Source organism: Oncorhynchus mykiss, chromosome 19, assembly GCF_057628025.1.
Source record: "Oncorhynchus mykiss isolate SJ-2025 chromosome 19, ASM5762802v1, whole genome shotgun sequence".
Taxonomy (NCBI): Eukaryota; Metazoa; Chordata; class Actinopteri; order Salmoniformes; family Salmonidae; genus Oncorhynchus; species Oncorhynchus mykiss.
In genome coordinates this window covers 56,934,360-56,950,417 of record NC_143040.1, presented here as the reverse complement: position 1 = coordinate 56,950,417, position 16,058 = coordinate 56,934,360, and the positions used below count along the sequence as shown (strand labels likewise).

At 44.9% G+C, this 16,058-nt stretch overlaps 1 protein-coding gene across 3 annotated transcripts in view; it reads right to left on the bottom strand.

The window, feature by feature from the left end:
* Window positions 1-2,377: 2,377 nt before the first annotated feature.
* Window positions 2,378-16,058, bottom strand: part of LOC110498039 (SR-related and CTD-associated factor 8) — a 41,769-nt gene continuing 28,088 nt past the window's right edge. For all 3 annotated transcript variants that reach the window (XM_021574584.3, XM_090211425.1, XM_090211426.1), the window contains 13 exons: window positions 15,977-16,056; window positions 15,721-15,829; window positions 15,352-15,456; window positions 15,015-15,133; window positions 14,694-14,887; window positions 14,443-14,543; window positions 14,104-14,217; window positions 13,737-13,893; window positions 12,455-12,597; window positions 10,473-10,611; window positions 6,564-6,620; window positions 6,208-6,420; window positions 2,378-6,047 (listed from right to left, as the gene is read on the bottom strand). In XM_021574584.3, the coding sequence (XP_021430259.3) occupies window positions 3,859-6,047; window positions 6,208-6,420; window positions 6,564-6,620; window positions 10,473-10,611; window positions 12,455-12,597; window positions 13,737-13,893; window positions 14,104-14,217; window positions 14,443-14,543; window positions 14,694-14,887; window positions 15,015-15,133; window positions 15,352-15,456; window positions 15,721-15,829; window positions 15,977-16,056 (3,720 nt within the window). In that variant the 3' untranslated portion in view covers window positions 2,378-3,858. The remainder of the gene's footprint in view (window positions 6,048-6,207; window positions 6,421-6,563; window positions 6,621-10,472; window positions 10,612-12,454; window positions 12,598-13,736; window positions 13,894-14,103; window positions 14,218-14,442; window positions 14,544-14,693; window positions 14,888-15,014; window positions 15,134-15,351; window positions 15,457-15,720; window positions 15,830-15,976; window positions 16,057-16,058) is intronic.

Sequence of the window (16,058 nt, the reverse complement as noted above, 5' to 3'; positions counted from 1 at the left end):
AACAATGGATCTATTAATGGTGTGATCATATAGCATACCTCAAATTTCTAAATATAATTTTTCAAAATGGCCCGAACAACAATGCATTGGCAGGGCAATTCAAGCAAAGCCAATATGCAGTGATAATGTATTGGGCTTACTGCACAAACCTCAATGCTACAGTACTGTTTTTAAATTAGTTAATGTTGCATAGGCTTATGTAAAAAAAAAAAAAAAAAAGTAATTAGTGGTAGATCTCAGCTTGCATTTTGACTCAGTGATCTTGACTCAAATGGTTGGTGACCACTATCAACGTTTCCCTTTACTGTGGCAATTGTGATCGAATCAACCCAATATTAGCCACTTTCAATGCAACATACCGAAACAAAACAAACTATGCAAGAGATTTTTGTACTCCGCATCGGAGTAGGATTCTATTGCATTGACACGCACTACTCAGCCCGTACTCTACACAGACCAGTGCAGCATAACCAATCAGAGCTGCAGTAGGCCTATATGCAAATAGACAACTGCCATATATGGATCTGTGCAATTTACTTTGAACTGGACTGTGCTTACAGCATGAGTGCTCGTGAGTAGATGTGCTTGTTGTGAGAGCTGCATGCAGCCACGTGTGCACATTTTGTTAATATCCTTTGCTAGTTAGTGAGTTTTTAGCCCAGTTATAGATAATTTGTAGTCAGCAATAGGGGAGTGATTGCTTCCTATAAGAGTATACTAGACATCTTTGAAAAGCGAGTCAGGTAAAGAGCTTTTTTTTTGTATTAAAGGAGCAGTGTTGTATTTTGAGACAGGCTTGAATAAGCTAAGTAGCCAATAGACGGTAGAATCATGTCTGATTCTTTGTAATAATGGTATGGGAATAATGATGCATTTTACTTTGTAAAGTGGTTTCCTGCATCAAACACACACAATAATTGGATAAACAGGTTCATGTCAAACCCTGCATGTTTTTTTCTGAAGTCTCATGGAATGTGGCCTACATTGAAAACCACACGTTGTCTGTTACCATAGGGGCGGCAGGTAGCCTAGTGGTTAGAGCATTGGACTAGTAACCGAAAGGTTGCCAGATCTAATCCCTGAGCTGACAAGGTAAAAAAATCTGTTGTTCTGCCCCTGAACAAGGCAGTTAACCCACTGTTCGTAGACCATCATTGAAAATAAGAATTTGTTCTTAACTGACTTGCCTAGTTAAATAAAGGAATATATATAAATTGATGGAACAGCTATTTCCACGTGAAATGTTTTTGATGGTAGGCCACTTTGGTAGGCCTACATTATGATCAAATAGTCACAGTAGCCTTCTTGGCCTCTGTTGAAACTGTAACTTAAAGCAGGTACAGCCTCAGTGTTCACAGTAAAGGCGCGCTAGAAGTTGCACAGAATTTTCACAAAGTGCCAGCACACCTGAAATTTGCTCAGTGCTTAAAAAATGAGATGGAACATTGGAACTCTTCTTGGTTTGGAACCCCTTCTCCGTTGGCGCCATCATTATTATACCTCCCCCCCCATCCCTCGTAGTCTCTATCCCTCCCAGTCTTCCTTCTGCTCTGCGTGCATATGTCTACGGCCAACACCAGATAGCTGGATTATGCTCATCTTCAGATCACTCTGACAGGAATCATTCTCTGCCATGTCAATATAAAACTTTCTGCATTATGTACTGTAGCTAGTGTTATGTACTGACCTATCACTCACACTGCAACAGTGTGAGTGATAGGTCAGTATTTCATCTCACTGCTAAAACATGACAGTACTGCGACACCTTTATTGGTGTAGGTGTGATGCAGATCAGGGTTACCTAACTGGCGGCCAAGTTTTGTATTTATTTTTTATTGTTGAACATAAAAACACCAGCAAAACAGCTCCAAGTGATTTTAATTTTGAAGATATGTTCCACAGTATTCCCACACATAATATAGAGGTAATGTGATTGTATACAAATGTAAACAACGTTAGAAATGATTATGTTTTAGTCAAATATATCTGTTTGGGCTTCTTGCAGTCAATTTGCAGTCTACAGAATTATTTGTAATTATGTTCCAGCCTCCCTGACCATCTGTTCAAGAATGAAAAAATCCCCTCTGCTGAATCTAGTTCATGATCCCTGATGTAAACAGTGTGGAATTTACCTTTGTATATTTCTGCCAAGTTTTATACGATACGGAATAAAAGTCAAACTCTTGGTAATGTCCTTGATTGGGCCTTTTGAATTTCAAATGCCAGCCATGAAAACATGTGGAATGCCTTCTGTGTTCTAACTGTGCAGCCTGATCTATAGTCCAGAGGCTAAACCAGGGGGTGTAATGGTGTGGAACAAGGATCCTGGTCCCTAATCTACCCAGATTAGGATTTATGACAACAAGGGAAAAAAATGCTGATTTACCTTCAACTTTATTCAACTTCACAACTCTTATAACATTTGCTTCTCTGAGAGAACTTCAGACTATTGAACCTGTCCTGGTAGTATAGTGTCTCAACAGAAATGCACTGAAGAAGTATGAAGTGAACAAGACAAAGGAGAATAAATGGCTACAGGCCGGCATGCACACAACGATGGAGTAAACAGACTGGTTGGTTCCCCGTATACATAGGCTAAATGGTGTATAGGCTGCTCAGCTATGATCACACAGACAAAGGAGATCATTGTCTGTGTTGTCAGCTTGCTGGACAGACTGCTGTCTCTGAGGGGTTGTACAGCCTCAGGGAAACCAAAGCAGCACATTGAGCATAGTGTGGTGTATTTGGTGACATTATGCTGAACAATAATCAAATCAAGAAGGCACAATCCGATCCCAAAGTCACTGACCAAACAGAAGTATAGGGAAGTACAGAGTGCGCAGAAGCTAACATAACAAATTAATCCCATGGTCGCAAACAACACATTTAAGAGCGGTTTAGATAGAATAGATTGATGTCAAAGTACAGGCACTTTTACATCCTGCCTGACTTAATGGGGTACGACAACATCAAGTCAATGGTCTAACTACTGAGTGACACAGCTGTTTGTATGTGACACCACCGCAAAAAGCATATAGTCTGTGTGTAAAACATTATTCCACTGGTCCTGGGTCAGAAAATACAGTCCTAAAGCATTTGTTAACAAACAAAGCATGTTTATTTCAAACTAAAACAGAATGCACCCAACATCCACCATCCTTTAAAAAAAAAAACATATATATATATATTTATATATATATATATTTTTTTATCTCTCTGGCTTACTTTGTCCTCTGAATCACTGCATTATGATGAACAAATCACAGACATTTCTTTTGGGGATAACACAGGTCATGTTTTTAATCTTTTAGGATGTTCCTTTTTAGAAGCAACTGTACGGTTCTTACTGTATGTAGGCTATATTCTGCTTATAGACCAGAAGCATATATATAGGACACCACAAAGGCATTCATTTAAAACTTTGCTGCAGCATATTTTAAAAGAAGAGAAAAAAACAGGCCAGTGACTGCAGTTTTCAAGTATTCCCTCATCTGGATTCAATTCAGTGGAAACAGCCAGGATCCGTACACTCTTCCATAGGAAGGTCAAAGCTCTTTCTCATTTACAATTCAAACATTTTGGCAAGCAATTTTCATTCAAATTCACCAAGCTTTAAATCGTGGGGTGGCATTACAACTTAAAAAAAAGAAAGAAATAAAATATTGAAAAACATAATCACCTACCATTTAATCAGCTAGCGAGCCATCTATTGAAGTACACCGTTATGTGAGAAATAAAATTGGTTGTTAGGTCATCAGACAATATTATGCAAATTACTACCCAGGGTCCCGTGGGTGGCTGACATGAGTACAGAGAAGAGACAACTTTACAAAATGATCTTTACCTACTGAGTGATGATTATGTCCCCTCAGTGTCAGTTTGCTCTACCACTGGCTGTTTCTCAGCTTCCTCCATCGGCTCACTCAGTCCATTGTCCTTAGGGGAGGAGGAGGCATGCTGTGGTGGTTGCTGCACGTCCAGGGGTTCTGGCAGGCATTGGGGTTCCTCAGAGCGATGTGTGAGGACCGGTGACATTGAGAGTGGGGCTGGAGTGGGGGAGAGGGTAGGGGTGGGAGCCCGTTCAGGTGTGGGCTTAGCCACTATGTCAGTGTCCATCCTCAACCCCGTCCCATAGACCAACTGAGATGGAGGTTCCTCTATTGGTTCAGGCTCTTCCATGGGTTCTTCCTGGAGTTTTTCTGGCTCTTCCTGGGTGTCAGTGATCTCCTGGTGTGGCGACGGGGCCTGGGGTGGCGACTGTGCCGGTGGTGGGGACAGGGCCTGGGGGGGCGACTGTGCAGGTGGTGGGGACAGGGCCTGGGGGGGCGACTGTGCAGGTGGTGGGGACAGGGCCTGGGGGGGCGACTGTGCAGGTGGTGGGGACAGGGCCTGGGGAGGCGACTGTGCCGGTGGTGGGGACAGGGGCTGTGCCCATGGCGGGGACTGGGCCTGGGGAGGGGACGGCAATTGGGCCTGAGAGGAAACCAGGTTTTGGGGTGATGACTGGTTCTGAGGAGAGGGTTGGTTCTGGGATGAGGACTCAGACTTAGGGGAAGCATGGGTCTGGGTAGAGGACTGGGACTCTGTCTGGGGCTCAGGCCCGGGGAGGGCTTCATTCTTGGCTTGAGTTGGAGAATGGGATGGGGCTTGAATGAACTTGGTTGGGGCTTGAAATGTTGACCGAGTTAGGAGGGTTGGAGTTTGAAGCAGACCCGGTTTAGTTAGGAATCCAGGTTTAGGTTGAAGCCTGGACTGTAGTTGCAGCAGGGCCTGAGATTTGCCTTGGGTCAGGGAGAGGGTTGGGGTCAGGGCAGGAGTAGGAAGTAGGGGTTGTGGTAGAGGGAGAAGAGGTGTCCAGGCTCCACGCTTGTTACGGTCCCGCTCACGTTCTCTCTCCCGATCCTTCTCCCTCTCCTTTTCACGCTCTCTCTCCCGATCCTTCTCCCTCTCCTTTTCACACTCTCTCTCCCGGTCACGCTCCTGCTCTCGTTCACGGTTGTCACGCTCACGACCATGGTCCCTCTCTCTCTCCCGGTCCCTCTCTCTCTCCCTCTCCCGGTCTTTCTCGCGGCTATCTCTCTCACGGCGGTTGCCGTTCATCTCCTTCCTTAAGTCAAATTCCCTGTCGTCCCTCTCCCGTTGCTGCCTGTCCCAAGCGCGCCGGCGCTCATCCAAGTCCTGTGGCATGTCAGCATCAGCGAACGGTGCTGCAGCTCCACCACGACTCCACGCCGGGCCCCCTCCAACACCCCCGCCACCAGGACCACCAGCACCTACTCCTCCTGCCCCAGCGCGGTTCTGGTTCTGAAAGCGGTTGGGAAAGTTCTGCCCCTGGTTGAAGCCAGGGCGCTCCTCCTGGAAGCCCTTGGAGACCCCGGCTGGTGAGCCCCGCATGTCACGCTCATCAAAGTCCCCTCTAGGTGGCCCCCAGCGACTCTGGGTCTGGGGGGTGAAGCCGGCGAGGGCCTGAAGCCGCCCTACCACGCTGTCTCTAGCTGGCTCCCTCACTGGGGTCTGCAGCAGGGCAGGTCTGCCTCCTCCTCCACCCATAACCCCACCACCAGCTCCCCCACCACGTCCACCTCCACCCATGGACTCTCTGTGCTCCAGGGGAGGTGTCCTCAGCAGGCCTGTGCTCTGCTTCTCCTGGGGCGGGGGGAAGCGGTAGTCTTGGTCCCTCCCCTGCTGGCTCTCGTCTGCCCGAGAGGAAGGCTGGTCTTCAGCCTTAGACATGTTTTCATTTGGGGGGTTGGGACCCCGGTTGAAGGCCCCTTCGGTCCTGTTGAAGTGGTCCATCTGGGAGGCCGCTCTGGCGCGGGCCTGTGCATGGAGGGAGGCATCCAGGATACTCTGTTGGGACAGGCCCTGCTGCATCAGGAGGGGGAAGCGGGCCCCGGCTCCCTGGAGCATACTAGGCCGGAGGTCCAGCGGCATTAGCCCAGGCATCCTCTGGCCAGGCAGGCCCTGCTGTTGTAGGGGGTGGGTGAGGGAGGCTGAGGGGTGCATTCCCAGAAGACCCATACGACGACCCATTGCATTTTGCATACCTAGAGAGAAGAGGAACACAAATTATTTAATGGCAAAAAACAGGTATCAGCAGCAAAGTCTTGAGAAAGTGAGACATTTTTCAAAAGATTTCGAAATGGGTCATTAAGAACAGACAAAAGAATGGCAAAACTTTCACCTGAACCCTAGATTATAGTTTACCTTGCAGTACTAACTCTGCAGCAGCGTCCATGCCATCAGCAGATTGGCCCGTCTTGTCATTGGCTCCTTGCTGCGTCTGGACTCCAGGTTGAAGCGGGTTGAAGACCCCTTGTCCAGGGATGGCAGAGGGCATGAAGCTTCCTGGGACAGTGGCTCCGTACGGGGAGTCCTTCATGCTGTCCTGAGCCTGCGACATGGAGGGCTGCACCAGAGCTGCAGGAGAGGAACAGAACAAACCATATGTCAGATTTGTCTATTTTAAATAAAGCATATCACATAACATTTTAATATTATCTGGCAACATTTACTCAAAAAGTAATGCAACATAATGGTTTCTATAGACATGCTGTACTTACATGTAGGAGCTGAGCCCATGCCTGCTTGCTGAGGAACACCTGCTGCCTGCATGAAACCTACAGGGGGAGATACAACACACCATTATCATTACTTTAACAATAAATCACTATTTAGACCATTCAAACTTCCTTTACTGTTAAACGGATGCCCTGCTTCACGTTTCTCCCCTTATTGAAATATGTATAATTTGGTCAATTTATGCAGTGCTTTGTTCATATAATGCACTGTCCACTTTCCCTTGAGGATTTCCCAAGCTGATGCGCGAGAATCAAAGACCAAACTGCCTCAGATCACTCACTTGTCATGTTTGGGCCTTGGATTGGACAGTGGTACACACTGTGGAGATGTTTCATTTATCTTGCATGCCAGCGTAGCTGAAGCCAGCGCAAATTCCTAGTATTTATGTGTCCAGGATAAACGTGGTGTGGCATCCCTCATTACAAACAGTCGGTTAAATTCACGGTTAATGCATCATTTTCTGACCTATTAGAAGCAATTAATACCTGAAACAATAACGTCATCATGGAACAAAACAACTGGCCAGCGATTAGAGCCCCGTGTCACGTAAAAATCTCCCCAGAGTGAAATACTTCCCAATCGTTCTGATTGTGACGTCATGTAAAAATTCTCAGTATGAAAATGTTCCCAGTTCAATAATTGCACGTGCGTCTCTTTATGTGGATGGCTGAGCTCGTACGGACATTTCTCTCACACTCTACCGCAGCGCCCAAGTCTTTGCAATTGCCAAAAATCATTCCTCACACCAACCAGTGGTGTAAAAAGTACTTAATTGTCATACTTGAATAAAAAGTAAAGATACCTTAATAGAAAAGGACTCAAGTCAAAGTGAAAGTCACCCATTAAAATACTAGTTGAGTAAAAGTCTAAAAGTATTTGGTTTTAAATAAACATAAGTATTAAAAGTAAATGGAATTGCTACTTAAGTATAAAAATAATAATTTCAAATTCCTTATATTAAGCAAACCAGACGGCAACATTTAAAAACATTTTTTTTAAATTTACGGATAGCCAGGGGCACACTCCAACACTCAGACATCATTTACAAACAAAGCATTTGTGTTTAGTGAGTCTGCCAGATCAGAAGAAGTAGGGATCACAAGGGATGTTCTCTTGATTAGTGTGTGAATTGGACCACTTTTGGGTGTCAGGAAAAATGTATGGTGTAAAAAGTACATTATTTTCTTTAGGAACGTAGTGAAGTAAAAGTTGCCAAAAATATAAATAGTAAAGTATAGACACCCCAAAAAACAACTTAAGTATTTTTTTTACTTAAAGTACTTTACACCACTGACATCAACCCTCAGCACTTAAGACGCGCAGGTCCGGGTGTTTATATACTGACCTCACGCCTCAACAAGCTTCTGAATTGGTCAGTGTCAATACTCATGGCCACCATTGACTGGCAGATGTGTGATGCAAATGCACATGCCCACAGAACAGTTTTTCCAGGTCGAGGAAGGGTGTGAGAGAAATATCCGCACGAGCTCAGCCATCCACACATAAAGAGATGAGCTCAGCCATCCACACATAAAGAGATGAGCTCAGCCATCCACACATAAAGGGATGAGCTCAGCCATCCACACATAAAGGGATGAGCTCAGCCATCCACACATAAAGAGATGAGCTCAGCCATCCACACATAAAGAGATGAGCTCAGCCATCCACACATAAAGGGATGAGCTCAGCCATCCACACATAAAGGGATGAGCTCAGCCATCCACACATAAAGGGATGAGCTCAGCCATCCACACATAAAGGGATGAGCTCAGCCATCCACACATAAAGGGATGAGCTCAGCCATCCACACATAAAGGGATGAGCTCAGCCATCCACACATAAAGGGATGAGCTCAGCCATCCACACATAAAGGGATGAGCTCAGCCATCCACACATAAAGGGATGAGCTCAACCATCCACACATAAAGAGATGAGCTCAGCCATCCACACATAAAGGGATGAGGTCAGCCATCCACACATAAAGGGATGAGGTCAGCCATCCACACATAAAGGGATGAGGTCAGCCATCCACACATAAAGGGATGAGGTCAGCCATCCACACATAAAGGGATGAGCTCAGCCATCCACACATAAAGGGATGAGCTCAGCCATCCACACATAAAGGGATGAGCTCAGCCATCCACACATAAAGGGATGAGCTCAGCCATCCACACATAAAGGGATGAGCTCAGCCATCCACACATAAAGGGATGAGCTCAGCCATCCACACATAAAGGGATGAGCTCAGCCATCCACACATAAAGAGATGAGCTCAGCCATCCACACATAAAGAGATGAGCTCAGCCATCCACACATAAAGGGATGAGCTCAGCCATCCACACATAAAGGGATGAGCTCAGCCATCCACACATAAAGGGATGAGCTCAGCCATCCACACATAAAGGGATGAGCTCAGCCATCCACACATAAAGGGATGAGCTCAGCCATCCACACATAAAGGGATGAGCTCAGCCATCCACACATAAAGGGATGAGCTCAGCCATCCACACATAAAGGGATGAGCTCAGCCATCCACACATAAAGGGATGAGCTCAGCCATCCACACATAAAGGGATGAGCTCAGCCATCCACACATAAAGGGATGAGCTCAGCCATCCACACATAAAGGGATGAGCTCAGCCATCCACACATAAAGGGATGAGCTCAGCCATCCACACATAAAGGGATGAGCTCAGCCATCCACACATAAAGGGATGAGCTCAGCCATCCACACATAAAGGGATGAGCTCAGCCATCCACACATAAAGGGATGAGCTCAGCCATCCACACAAAGGGATGAGCTCAGCCATCCACACAAAGAGATGAGCTCAGCTCAATGAAGAGACATGAGAGCAGTTAGCTGTTAGCTACTTTTCGTCATTCTAAACATTATTGTCGGTGAAATAATCTATCCTGTCTCATATTTGACTAGATTGAAACACTTCTGACAATGTTATGATCTTAGCCAGATATGACTGCACTGAGCAGCAGAGCACTAGCAAATGTTAGTGAACAATTTTGTGATACCCGAGCCATGCCTATACCTTAGTTATTGATGGGAAAAAAACTGTCCCTACCCCATCCTTAACCCAATGTATAATGTTGTGGCCCGTCAGGCTCGGGTAGGAGAGCTCTAGCATTCCTCAGCAAATATCCAGTGCAAGCTGATAGTATTTTTGACAACCAAATTGAAGTAAAAATGACTGGCGACATCGAAGTGGCAGCTACATGGTGATTTGCGATTCATAACTTACATTTTACCGGTAGACTACTGCCTGCACAAAGACGGAATGTGTTTGAAGTTATCAAGCGGCGCCGAGAACAGCCCGAATATTCTGTTAAATGCATCGGCAGTGGTATGCACACACTTCACACCGATCACGTTAGGGACTTTTCCTGGCAACCGGAAGAGGCAATCGAAGGAGGGTGCGATGAGTGAATTGACTGTATAGACCTTCTGGCCTCGAATTTAGTAAAGCTTCATTTCTTCAAAGTAAAAGCCTAGTCTGATAGGCCTATTCATAATTGTACTAATATTTTGTTATAGGCTATAGGTAATGAACTCATTATACCGTAACATTTCATTTGATTACAATTATTTGTCAATCTATATTGAATTAGAAAAACAAATATTGTAGTCTATTGCACTATATACAACTTAAATGACGTTTTACCCTGCAGATGATCGGGATTGGATTGCACTTTTTACAGTGCTGCATTCATTGGACAGACCTAACTTGAATGACTGTCCCTCTTTATATACAGTAGCCTATTTCTACTAGAAAGTGTTTGGGGGAGGGGGATTCTATATATTTTTTAGCTCGCTCACAATCTGTTCAATAGACCTTACTTTTTTTGTGCAATACTCTTTACAGACTGCTGTGTCTTACCTGGAGGAGGCTGGGAGGCGTTGAACCCTGCTCTGAGGAAGGTGGGCGGGGGGCCATAGCCTGGCGGGGGCATTGTCATGGAAACAGGGAAGGATGGAGGCACAAGACCCCCAGCAGGGACAGCCTGGGCCACAGGGAGCTGAGACAGAGGATAGAGAGGAGAGCAAACCAGTGAAATGAGTGCTGGGATGAATATGCATGGTTGAGATGTGATCACTGTAATATAATTTAACAATCAAAGAATTTGGAGGAACAATATTTTCCCACTGATAATCATGGTTTAAGACAAATACTATGAGAAACAACAACATTTAAATGCTTTGAGAGTTGAGATGTATTAAACAACGGGTGGGTCTAATCGTAAATGCTGATGGGTTAAAACCACATTCCATTCAGTGTCTCTTCCATAAGTTACCACTGGCTAAATCTATGACGTTAAAATGCTTATTTACTCTGTTCCATCTGACTGACTGTCTCATCAGCCCAGCCAAGCAATTTATAAACTTGATCTCCACTATAAAAAGCATCTAGACATTATCTCACATTTCTTTTAGACTAACATTTAGTTATCAACAGCGGAAATTTGTATAAACCTGTCTCTCCGACATTTGCAACATTGTTTCAATATTGAAATTCAATCTCAAGCTGTCTCATAGTAAATAACGTGTCGGGACGAGACACAGGCAGGCAGCATTTCACAGCCAGTCAAAATCATGAATCAGCTGGCATAATTTTTATGAATATACACAAAGAAAGGTAAAACGAAGTGTAGCTAGTTTGTAGTCTTTCCAGCTCAGTTTGAAGTGATTGTGTTCACTGTGTTGTTGGCTAGCTCCTCTGAACAACAGTGTCCTGATGAGTGAGAACATTTTCTTTGGCAGGCGAAATAGCGCCCCATTAGCTCATTGTTATTGATGCATGCAAATAAATGTCACCAGAAAACAGCTTAAACAAATGCGGCTACTTTGCTGTTATTCTGGCTTTTTGAAGTGACCGTAAATTAGCCGTAGTTAGCTAGCTGGCAAGCAAGGGATAAGAACGTTGCCAACCAGTATGGCAATGGAACATTTAGAACGAACGACTGGGTTGCATCCACAGATTCAGAACAAAAAGACTGAACGACGGTGTCCCCTCTCTGGCAACCTAACCGATAGAACGAACGACCATCCAGCTTGGGTAGCAACCCTAGAATTGTGTCGGGCCTATATCTTGTGGAAGGATGAAATAGTATAAATAAATTCTATGAAAATATGTCAATAAATATTTGAATATGTTGGTAACCGGTTGTATAAAAGTGATAATGCCCTCGAAGCCGGTGTTTGGAGGATATATTGGCAAGTGCCAACAACACCGATGCCAATATATTCTACAAACACCGGATTTATCACTTAAATATCTGACTGACGAGTTGAATAAGGCGTGTGTGGGTAAATTGCATGAATGAGTTTAGTAGACAGATTAACTCAGACAGAGGTGATTTTCTCTGAGCTGAGTTGTATACTAATCCCCAGCCTAAACACTTCCCCCACCCACTGAGCCAACCCTTCTCATTAGGCCCACCCACGAGCAAACAAACACAGGCCGTGCATCCTGCATTCACTGAACAACCCCTCTCAACCCCGTCACAAAGGACTGAATACTTGAGGCTAAGCACCCCATAGACAGGGCAGGAGCTAGCACCAATCACAGGAAGTTTATGGTGTTCAGTTTCACATCACTGACTGACTGGCTCCACGGAAGACACTCAGTACAAAGGAAATGGGAGAGGAACCATAGAAACGTGAAGGGCCCAGTGAATTCATGTGTGATCAACTTGTACCCTAACAGTTATTTTGTAAAATAACCAACTTCACAGCCACATCATGTGTGCATGGGAATTGTAAAGAGTTGATTGATATCAATTTCACAGTGGGTGTTCCACCCTCCGGCACGCTTTCTCACAAAAACACACAACTCTAGTTTTATATTAGATGTTTGGGTACCTGCACAGGCATCATGGAGACTTGTTGGATGAAGGCCTTTTGTTGGGTCTGTTGGGAATTAGTGGCTGCCATGGGTTCAGTGCTAACAGCCTGGCTCACCGCTTCCTTCACTGGCTCTGGTGCATTTTTGGCTGCTTCCCACTCTACAGTTAAGAAAAACAGAGGGGGTTAGAGAAGAAAATTCACTGTACGACACAGTTACATTTACTTTGACCTGCTGGGCTGTATCTCTCCAGTACTATATTTCTCCGTGGGACTTCCTACTCTGATAAACTCCAAATAACCAAACGGCAGTAAATATTTGTGGTTGGTGTTCAGAGAGTTAATGTGAGTGTGTGACGCCTGTTTATGAGTGAGCAGTAGTGTTGGGCTTGTAATTTCTGTGCCTGTCTAGTGTGTATGTCTTTTGTTTGTGTATATATATATATATATATATATATATATATATATATATATATATATATATATATATATATATATATATATATATATATATATATATATATATATATATATATGAGTGAGCATGAGAGTGTTTCTCAAAATGCATACTAGGGTCGGAGTATGAGTCCAAATCAAAGTATGTGAAACTGTGCGCTATTTGGACGCGTACTCCGTTGGTAAGTATTTTGAAGCATGCATCGATGCAAGCTTCAACTGAAAGTATCCACAGAAATATGATGCAACCATGTAAAAAAAACAACATTTATTGAAATCAATTATTTAAGCTGAAGTTAGAAAATAAACCGACTGAATTAAATGTTGCCCATTCACATCTCATATGTTGCCTGACTACAATATTTTATTTTGATACATTAATACATACTCTGTTCATTTTGGCATGTTTACCTGCCTACAATACCCACTGTTGTGTGCATAGAACGCAAGCCCAAGTTAATAGGGTTAATGTTTACTGGTTAGCTACTACTGTTTGCTGGCTAGATAGCCACAACGAATTACCTTGTATGGCATTAGTTTTAAATCATTTTTGCCTGTTAAACTATCTGGTTAGATTATTACGATTCACATCTAGCTAGCTGATAGCTTTGTGTATATCTTGTGTCGTCTCTATTGTTGCCATTGTCCTGGCCGGAAGAAGGTCCAGTGAATGGAGAGGTGCAGCGTGAGGTAATACAGTAGTGAATGTTTTATGCATTCTCAAGAGAATGTCCTCTGAGAATGCACTTGGAGCATGAGTGTGGTGCACGGTAGTATGCATTTTGAGAAACACCCGTAGTGTTAATTTCTGTGTGTGCCTGTGTCCTTTGCTGCGTCTGCTCACCGGCGTTGACAGTCTCCTGGTCGATCATGCCTCCCTCAGCGAAGCCGTCCAGGTCGTCCAGCTTGACCTTCTCCCAGGGGATGTAGGTGACCCCCAGGTCCATGTCCCACAACTGCTTATACTCCTGCTTCACTCCCTTATTCAGCGCCCAAGCGATCTGAACACAAATGTCAGCGGATACATGAAAGAGCAGCAATATCAAGGGTATTTAAGTAGAAACAGGAGAGTAGGAAATATGTAACGGCTGGGTTGCTATGAGGTCAGTGGTATGCTTAGCGAGCCACCCAAGAGATTTAAAAACATTAACACACACAGAGGACATACCCTAACCGCAGTGAAGTGGCAATCACATCACGCCAGACTTTACCTTAATGACCTTGGAGACGATCTTGTGTGAACCAGTGCTGAGTTTCTGTCTGGCTTGGTAGGCATCCTGTCTGTGGACCATACAGATGTAGGCACAGCCACGGGGAGGGATCATCTATAGAATGAGAGTGAGAAAGGGATGTACAGAAAGACAGATGGTCAGAACTTGCTAATGAGAAATGCCTGGCCTGGCTTAAAGAGCAACGGGTGAGTCCTTTAAAGTGGACTGTCAAGATAATAAATATTTCCCTCCGGTCAGAGGTGACAGAGCTTGCGTACCCACATAATGAGCACCAGTTAATGAAGTCAAGCTCAGACAGACAGCGAGTGCTCTACTTACATTGATAGACTCAATCTGACCAAACTCTTCAAACAGATTGGTGAGGTCCTGCGGAGTGGCCTTCTTGTCTACCTGTCCCACCCACAGAGTGGTGCTGCACACTGGGGACACACAGAGAGATGAGAGATGGAGGGTTAGAACACATTTAAGGTACCAAGGATGATAAACAGTAAAAGGAGATTGGAGTTTGGAGTAGTGATACACTAAAACATTAAAAGGTCAGTGAAGCGCTAATCGGGTGCTGGTATTACCACTGAGAAACTTGGATCGGATTGGAGGCAGCCCTTTCTTCTGACGCTCTTTCTCTAGCTCGCGGGCATGTCTCTCGCTGGAGTAGGACCGCGACAACTTCCTCTTCCGTTCTCTGGAGCGTGACCGCGATCGCTTGCGATGTTTCCGTTTCCGAGAGCCTGACCGTGATCTGGACCGTCTCTTCCTGGGAGATCTAGAGTAGAGGGTTATTTTGAAGGTAGTTTGATGCCAGCAGTTGTGGTAAAATCAACATGCGCCTCTACAAGGTGTCTCAAGATGCCTTGTGGACGCTTTCTCTCAGAATGGGTCCATAGACTCACCTCGATCGTGACCTGGACCGTGTTCTTGACTGTGTGTCAATCGTCTTGGACTTCTTGTCCTCTGGCTCGAAGATCTCTTCGTCCATCTCTGGCCCGTCATCCAGGTCCATGTCCATGTCCTATAACACAGGCATCATTACAACAGAGCTCTACTTACAAATACAACTACCACAGAGCTCTACTTACAAATACAACTACCACAGAGCTCTACTTACAAATACAACTACCACAGAGCTCTACTTACAAATACAACTACCACAGAGCTCTTACAATTGCAGTTATATATCCGTTTTAGTCACAGAGAAGTTCATGAGTCAGTGAGGGAAGAAAGGCTTACCTGCTGCTGGTTTTCAATGGAGTCATCAATCTTGTTGTCTGGCTCCGGGTGCTGTGATTGGCTGCTGCTCTGCTGGGGTGTGTTCTCAGACCCAAAGATTCCATCCTGATAAATACCGGATTGGTTAGTGTCCTCGCTACTTTCCTCACAATGGTCTCAAGAGACGAATGTATGGGAAATTAGTAGGAAATTAAACAGGTAGGGGTTCGGAAAGGAACCAGGGCCGCTTTGTTTTGGGAAGTCAATTCCTGTGCATATAGAGGTGATGTAGCAACCTTCTGCTGGTGCTGCTAGTGCTCTGGTATGGATAGGGTGGGCCGTAAAGGAAGGGACTAAGGGTGTCTGTGAAGGTGTGTGTTGTGTAGGTACCTTCTGCTGGTGCTGCTGGTGCTCCATGAGCTGCTTCTGTAACTGCTCTAGGTTCTGCTGCTGCAGCTGCTCTGCCAGCTGGTGGAAGATGGAGTCAGACACCATGGGCCTGGAGGGAAACAGGGAGACAGACAGGGGTCAAGAGTTCAGTTAAATGCTGTGCGTCACACAGGTAGTGGGGAGTGAAAGTCCATACACAGAACCTGTGACATATTCCGCAGGGTCTCAGATTTGTAGATAAAAAAAACATGCTTACATCTGGGATGATTGCGAGTCCTTTTTGGATTCTTCAGAGCGTTCTGAATCATTCCCAAAGTCAAAATGACCCAACATTTTCT